Source organism: Lipotes vexillifer, unplaced genomic scaffold, assembly GCF_000442215.2.
Source record: "Lipotes vexillifer unplaced genomic scaffold, Lipotes_vexillifer_v1.1 scaffold376, whole genome shotgun sequence".
NCBI classification, from domain to species: Eukaryota; Metazoa; Chordata; class Mammalia; order Artiodactyla; family Lipotidae; genus Lipotes; species Lipotes vexillifer.
This window is the reverse complement of record NW_006785037.1, coordinates 241,130-249,256: the sequence shown is the minus strand read 5'-3', so window position 1 is coordinate 249,256 and position 8,127 is coordinate 241,130. Positions and strand designations below refer to the sequence as shown.

At 41.7% G+C, this 8,127-nt stretch overlaps 1 protein-coding gene across 1 annotated transcript in view; it reads right to left on the bottom strand.

Moving 5' to 3' along the window:
• LAPTM4B (lysosomal protein transmembrane 4 beta) overlaps positions 1-8,127 on the bottom strand; it is a 68,126-nt gene that overhangs the window by 20,970 nt on the left and 39,029 nt on the right. Inside the window, exons 5-6 of the mRNA XM_007457152.1 lie at positions 6,758-6,856; positions 1,460-1,555 (exon numbers count right to left, since the gene is read on the bottom strand). Coding sequence (XP_007457214.1) covers positions 1,460-1,555; positions 6,758-6,856 — 195 coding nt within the window. The remainder of the gene's footprint in view (positions 1-1,459; positions 1,556-6,757; positions 6,857-8,127) is intronic.

Sequence of the window (8,127 nt, the reverse complement as noted above, 5' to 3'; positions counted from 1 at the left end):
TCAGCAGGGCAATGAAAGTACTCTGAGATGTCTTTTTAAAGGAAAAACAGAAAGACACTGATAGATAACTAACACTCAGAAACTCAGAGAGAAGGAAAAAATTCTTTACACCAGTAATTTTATCAAAATTATAGCAATTGTGAACAGTTATTTCTTTAAAGAGATGTAACTGACCCAAGAGGGGTTCTCTAAAGGGTTAGTAGGCAGGATGTGTCTACTGTGATCAGTGCAAAGGATTCTGCACGGCCCCCAAAGGGCCCCCCAGCACCTGGGCACGCTGGGTTTGTGCATCTGATCGCGGCAGAGCCTCCTCTTAAACCACTGCTCACGCACTTCTGATTCAAACCAACGATTCCTTGCTGAGGACTTAGGAAAACTATTCACGTACAACACGCTTTCTCTCAGAAATCCCACAGAGATCTCAGTGATATCAGCTTGCACCTGTGTATTTAGTATAAAGCCTGAAGTTGTTTTATCCCCACTTTATTTATTTATTTTTATTTTTATTTTATTTTTTTTGCGGTACGCGGGCCTCTCATGGTTGTGGCCTCTCCCGTTGTGGAGCACAGGCTCCGGACGCGCAGGCTCAGCGGCCATGGCCCACGGGCCCAGCCGCTCCGCGGCACGTGGGATCTTCCTGGACCGGGGCACGAACCCGTGTACCCTGCAACGGCAGGCGGACTCTCAACCACTGTGCCACCAGGGAAGCCCCTTACCATGTTTTTTTTTTAAAAATAAATTTATTTATTTACTTTTGGCTACATTGGGTCTTCGTTGCTGAGCGCAGGCTTTCTCTAGTTGTGGTAAGCGGGGGCTACTCTTCTGTGTACTACGCGGGCTTCTCATTGCAGTGGCTTCTCTTGTTGCAGAGCACAGGCTCTAGGCATGCGGGCTTCAGTAGTTGTGGCTCACGGACTCTAGAGCACAGGCTCAGTAGTTGTGGCGCACAGGCTTAGTTGCTCCGCGGCATGCGGGATCTTCCCGAACCCATGTCCCCTGAACTGGCAGGCGGATTCTTAACCACTGTGCCACCAGGGAGGCCCTACCATGGTTTTTTAATAATGCAGGTTTAGGATACGTAAATGTTGGGACTTCCGTGGTGGTCCAGTGGTTAAGACTCCGCACTTCCAATGCAGGGGGCATGGGTTCAATCCCTGGTCAGGGAACTAAGATCCCACATGCCACTCAGCCAAAAAAAAGAAAGATACATAAATGTGGAGAGGCACATGTATTATCTATTTGTAATATTTTTTTAAATGAACCAGAGTTGAGCCAACTAGATTTTAATGTCTTATAAGGAAAACAAAACACATTTCATTCAACTATGAATCCTTTGATGACTAAGCAGCTCATGAACATGTTTCAACAACAGTAAAAAAGCAGTAAACACTAGAAATATTTATAAGCCATCGTATAGTGGATGTGTGGAGATCTCCACATGAAGTGACATCACACCTACCGTAGTGTCATTGCCGGTAACATAAACCAGGACGTCAGAGGAGTTCCTGCCATTGATGTATCGGTAGCAGTTCCAAACACAGCTAATCAAGTAACCCTGTAAGTAAGTAGTGATTGTTAGAGATTTAATTTTCAAAGTTCAGACAATTTACAATATCATCATGGATAAAGCCATATTGCAAAATGTTCATTTATATAAATTTTAAACACACATTAACTCTACTAAACCAAAAAGGCTTTAAAATTACAAATGTTGGATATAGCAGCTTTCTGGCCAAGGGTGATACTGTAGCCTTACTACACAGAAGGTGATGGGGAAGGGTGGGGCTGAAAGGAGAAAGAGAATTTCCAAGAAAAGGAAGTTGAAAGGAGCAATCGCCGCAAACATTTACTGCCCCCAAAGAACAATCAGTTCATTAGCCGATTCTCATCACACTTTAACTCTGGGTCTTTCGGATCGTTATTCTATATCATTATATATGATTTTATAATACAAGTCAACTTAAAAAAAAAAAAACGTTCATAGCACATTAATTTGCTCTGTGATCAGTACAATTCACTAAAACATTTCCATTTTCACAATGAAATATCCACAGAAGATAATTAAAATTAAGGTCCAGAATAAAGACATGCTGGAAATAAAGCATGAGCTCAGGGGAGATGTTTAAAATACGAAGTCTTTGTACTTTCATTCCAATCATGTGTAATCAGATTAAAACAAAATGATTTCAAAGCCCCTTTCTAGCTTTGAAATTCTTTGATTAAAAGGTTAAAGATGTGGAAAAAACGGAGCCCTCCTACATTGGTGGGAATGTAAAACGGTGTTGCTTTAGAAAACAGTCTGGAAGTCCCTCAAAAGGTTAAACAGTTAAATGTGGGGACTTCCCTGGTGGTGCCATGGCTAAGAATCTGCCTGCCAATGCAGGGGACACGGGTTCGAGCCCTGGTCTGGGAAGATCCCACATGCCGCGGAGCAACTAAGTCCATGCACCACAACTACTGAGCCTGCGCTCTAGAGCCCACACGCCTAGAGCCCATGTTCCACAACAAGAGAAGCCACGCAATGAGAAGCCCATGCACCACAAACGAAGACCCAACGCAGCCATAAATAAATAAATAAATAAACAAACAGTTAAATGTGACCCGGTGGCTCCACTCCAAGGTATATACCCAAGAGAAATGAAAACATACGTCCACACAAAAACGTGTGCACAAATGTTCACAGCAACGTTATTTGTAATAGCAAAAGAGTAAAAACAATCCAAATGTCTGTCAACTTAGGACTGGATAGACAAACAAAATATTCCATTGTATGGTATATTCAGACAATGGAATATAATTCAGCAATAAAAAGGAAGTTCTGATAACATGCTACAGCATGGATGAACCTTGGAAATGTCAAAGAAGCCAGTCACAAAGGACCACATATTATATGATTCCATTTATATGAAATGTCCAGAAGAGGCAAATCCATAGCGACTGAAAATAGATTAGTGGTTACCAGGGGATGGGGGTAAAAGGGCAAATGTCATATGGTAAAAGTTCTAAAATTACATTGTTTAACCACAGAGCTGTGCTTACACAACTCCGGGAATATATTAAAAACCACTAAATTGTACACTCAAATGGAAGAACTTTATGATACATGAATTATATCTCAAGAAAGCTGTTTTATAAAAAAAGAAGACATTTAACAACAAAAGGAGTGCTTGTCAACACTTTTCAGAAGAGTGAGGTAATGTTCTGTTGTGTACTCAGAATACTGTCTTAAGCTGCATTCATACTTTTTTTTTTTTTAATTTATTTTTGGCTGTGTTGGGTCTTCATTTCTGCGCGAGGGCTTTCTCTAGTTGCGGCAAGCGGGGGCCACTCTTCATCGCGGTGCGCGGGCCTCTCACTATCGCGGCCTCTCTTGTTGCAGAGCACAGGCTCCAGACGCGCAGGCTCCGTAGTTGTGGCGCACAGGCACAGTTGCTCCATGGCATGTGGGATCTTCCCAGACCAGGGCTCAAACCCGTGTCCCCTGCATTAGCAGGCAGATTCTCAACCACTGCGCCACCAGGGAAGCCCGCTGCATTCATACTTGGTGGTGATTATTTTCTATAGTGAGACTTTCTGTGATAATGTTAATATGAAAATGCATAATGCTATTTTAGTAAAGTGTTTTCTGAATGGCAATAATCTGAAACCAGAGATCAACAATGAGAAAGAGATGGAAAGGGCATTTTTCTTGAACAGTATGTTGAATTTACTCAAATCTTCAGTTTACTCAACAATGCTCTTGCTTCTCTATTAAAACAAACAAACAAAACCCTGGACTCGTTGAGAATTTTAATACAAATAAAAAAGGAATGCTTGGACAGATTCTGTTGTGTACTATGTAAGAAGACTAACCCGTCATCCATTGTTTTAGCAGTGAACAGAAGGTTCTTTTAAGACAAGAACTCTTTCTGATGTGAGGCCTCCAAAATGACAAATCTATAACTGACGGTTAAACTGCAGAGGGGAAACAGCCAGTGTCTGGGGCCCCATACACCCAGTCAGCATGCTTGAATGCCCCCTGCAACACCAGGAGCGTTTACCCACTAAACACGCTGATGGGAGAAAAACCTGGCCTGTTGTCTCTAAACTTATTTCAATGACCAATAACTTATTTCAATGACCTTATTTCCTATTTGACATTCCTATTTGACATTTGACATTAATCCTGAATAAATTAAATATTTGGTATATTTCCCAAATAGAGTTGCACTGACAAGAGGACATCCATCATCTACTTGCAGAGCCAGGTGGTAAGCGTTGTTCCCTTTACCAACTAAGGACAGAGCAAAACTGACACATGTTGTGATTTGGGTTCCCAGGGAACCACTAGTGATAAAACTTATTAAAGAGTAACAGTGAATTTAGGTTGTGGGAGCTACTAATCAGGTAAACTATTATGTGAAACTGTAACACATATATGTGTTCATATTTGTTTAAACTAATAATTACTGAGTCTCCACAAGGGATAGAAAAATGAAGGCAGGGTCTATGTTCTCAAGGAAATGCAGTCTGGTTAGTAGAGATAGATACATATATAATGAAATATTAACACATTACACACAGGTTGGAGACAGTGCTGTGAACAATCTATAAGATGCCTTTTATTAGGTCATTATGATAAATAATATTGTTTGCAGTTGATAAAAGCACCACAGACAGGGCAGGGACTTTTCTTATTCACCACCGAACCCTAGCAGCTACAACACGGCCCGGCACACAGGAGACCCTCAGCAAATATTTACTGAATAAATAAATGAATGATGCACCTTCCCATCCATTAGCTCAATTAACCTCACAGTCACCCTTCACAATGCTTTCTTAGCTATTACTGCTATTTAGTAAATGAAGAAACCAAGGCTCTGGTCACATAGCTATGTGGCAGTGACACAAGGTAAATCTAGGTCCTCTGACTCAAAATCTCAAGTAAGCATTTCCAATAAAGATGTAAATGCCTACACAGTTAAAATGCCTTTTCTGAGAGCAGTGGGAGGTTCCGGCTTCTGGGTAATGGCACAGGGTAGCTTTGGTCAGACTAACCTTCTTCCAGGTAAAAATGATAAAATCTGGAATAAACACACACAGACACACAGACTCTACTTGAAGGCAGGGCTGAAGGGCCCAAAACAGGCAGAAGCTAAAGGGGAGTCTACCGTTGAGTGGCAAACTGCAGTGAGTGGGATTTGAGGATCTGAAGTCTTTTGCCAGTGGCTCTGCCCACTCTCCACACAGCTGGTGGTCTGACTAAGAAGCCAGGTAGTTGGGGTGTTGAGGTAGGAGCTGCAGGGGCAGGAAGCCTCAACATCCGTGTATAAAATTCACCCAAACCCTTGACCACTAAGCCACACGTGCAGTAACAAGCCATGCAGAGTATGTTGTATGGAGGGCGATGCAGACCTCAGTGACTTTCAATGAATCACTTTCTTTCTACTCCTCTTCAACACATTTTACCATATTTTAAATGACTTTTCTCCCTAAAAGCAGCTTCTTGAAAACTCACCAAGGCTGGTTTTTTAAAGAGTTCAGTAATTTTATGCCAAAATAAAGACAAGGAAAGATGTTAAGAATTAGAAGTTCAAGGTCTAACTTAAGAATTTTCTACTTATTACTAGCACACAAGCACAAATTATAATGATGTTTTTCTTATTAGGTTTACAAAGATGAAAAATAGCACTCGACGGATGAGGGTGAGGGGAACGTGGCAGATGGGAGTGTTAAGGCATTCAACTTCAGGGGAGATCAATTTGACAAACTATCAAAAACCTTCCAATTATGCATACCCTCTAATTTCAGCAAATAGATCTTGAGAAAATAAATGTATAAGTATATAAAAGATGTATTTAATTTAATATATTCATTTATAAGTGAAAAAGTAGGAACTATCTCAATGTCCAACAGTAACTAATTTATAAAAATGATAAATTCATAATAGACTGTTACAGAATAATGTTCAAAATCGATTGCATTGGGCTTCCCTGGTGGCGCAGTGGTTGAGAGTCCGCCTGCCGATGCAGGGGACACGGGTTCGTGCCCCGGTCTGGGAGGATCCCACATGCCGCGAAGCGGCTGGGCCCGCGGGCCATGGCCGCTGAGCCTGCGCGTCCGGAGCCTGTGCTCCGCAACGGGAGAGGCCACAACAGAGAGGCCGGCGTACTGCAAAAACAAAAACAAAAACAAACAAACAAAAAACCAAAAAAACCAAAATCGATTGCATTTTTAAAAACAAATTACAGGGACTTCCCTGGTGGAGCAGTGGTTAAGACTCCACGCTCCCAAGGCAGGGGGCCCGGGTTTGATCCCTGGTCAGGACACTAGATCCCACATGCATGCCGCAACTAAGGAGCCTGTGTGCTGCAACTAAGGAGCCAGGCGAGCCGCAACTAAGGAGCCCGCCTGTTGCAACCAAATATAATAAATAAATAAATAAATATTTAGGAAAAAACCCCACAAATTACAAAAGAATGTATACAGAGACTTGTAATGGATGCTATGGTCCTTAATACACACCACATAAATGTACAACATTATATTAATTTATTTCCATCCAAATAGATTTTAGAAGAACCCTGGGTTGGCCTGTGGAAGTCTGGTTAGTGTTTATCTCTCTCATATAGATAAGAGAAGGAACAGAATTGTGAGGAATTCAAAAAGCAGTTCAGAAATCTAAAACAAGATAAACTAACGGAAGTTTGCTTACTTCTTTAGCATTCATGAATACATTTAGTAATATTTAGACCATGAGTAAAATCTTCATGCTTACCTTAAAAGTCAAGATAATGCTGATAAACAGAAGAATAATAAGGACCAAACAGGTAGGATTCACTGACATGATATCATCTTTGTAAGGAAAATCAGGAGGCTACAAAAGAAAAGTACCTCATTAGCAAATCTCATTAATGATCCAGGATTCTATTCCATAAGCATTAACCAGATGTGCTTATCAGAAAGCAATTAATTAAAGCAGATAGTTATTATTTAAGGACACTACAACATTTCTAGTCTACCTCTACTATGAAAAAGCTATAAACAGTGTGATGGGGAGAGGCTAGTCTGTTCTTAATTCAGGCAGTAACTCTCAGAAAGAAAATTCAGGGCTTCCCTGGTGGCGCAGTGGTTGAGAGTCCGCCTGCCGATGCAGGGGACGCGGGTTCGTGCCCCGGGTCCGGGAAGATCCCACATGCCGCGGAGCGGCTGGGCCCTTGAGCCATGGCCGCTGAGCCTGCGCGTCCGGAGCCTGTGCTCCGCAACGGGAGGGGCCACAACAGTGAGAGGCCCGCGTACCGCAAAAAAAAAAAAAAGAAAGAAAAGAAAGAAAATTCAGTGGAAGATTCATGAGACGTAAAGACCTAATTCTGCCCTCCAACCATATAGAAAGTTCGAAGTCAATGGTCTTTACGACACCTCAAAATTTGGATTTTCTGCAAATTCCGGACCATTCTAATGGGCCTGTGTAGGGCAAGGGCTGGAGAACCCTGTGAAAGTACTGCCTTCTTAATATAGAGCGTTTTTGCTGATGCTACTTCTCCTCAAAGAGCAGAACCTTTATATTAATAGGTATTTACAGCATTAAAAAAAAAATCAAAACTATTATATAGAATGGATAAACAAGGTCCTACTGTAGAGCACAGGGAACTATATTCAATATCCCGTGATAATAATCGAAAAAGAATGTGAAAAAGAATAGGTATATACATGTATAATAATCACTTTGCTGGCCAGCAGAAATGAACACAACGTTGTAAATCAACTGTACTTGAATTAAAAAAAAAAAAAAAAAAACGAAAACCAAAACACACAAGTCCTACCATCTAACCATAATGATTAACTACCAGGTCAAAAGAAATCCTTTTAGGAGGACTGAAATCTGCTACTATGGTTCACGGGAATGACAGGATGTCACCGTGAATCTCGTGCTCAGCACTGATCGAAGCTCTCACTGCAAACGGATCAAAGCTCTCACTGCAAACGGCTTACACAGTGTGCACAGAAGGCAGCCCCGTGTGCGGTCACCCTTCATCTCCCCTCATCACCCACTACTATGTGTCTGGATCCCACGTGAGCAGTATTCCCAGACATAACAAAGGAGAAAACTCGTGACTCGTGCCTGGCTCCTCCTCCCCAGGATGAGCC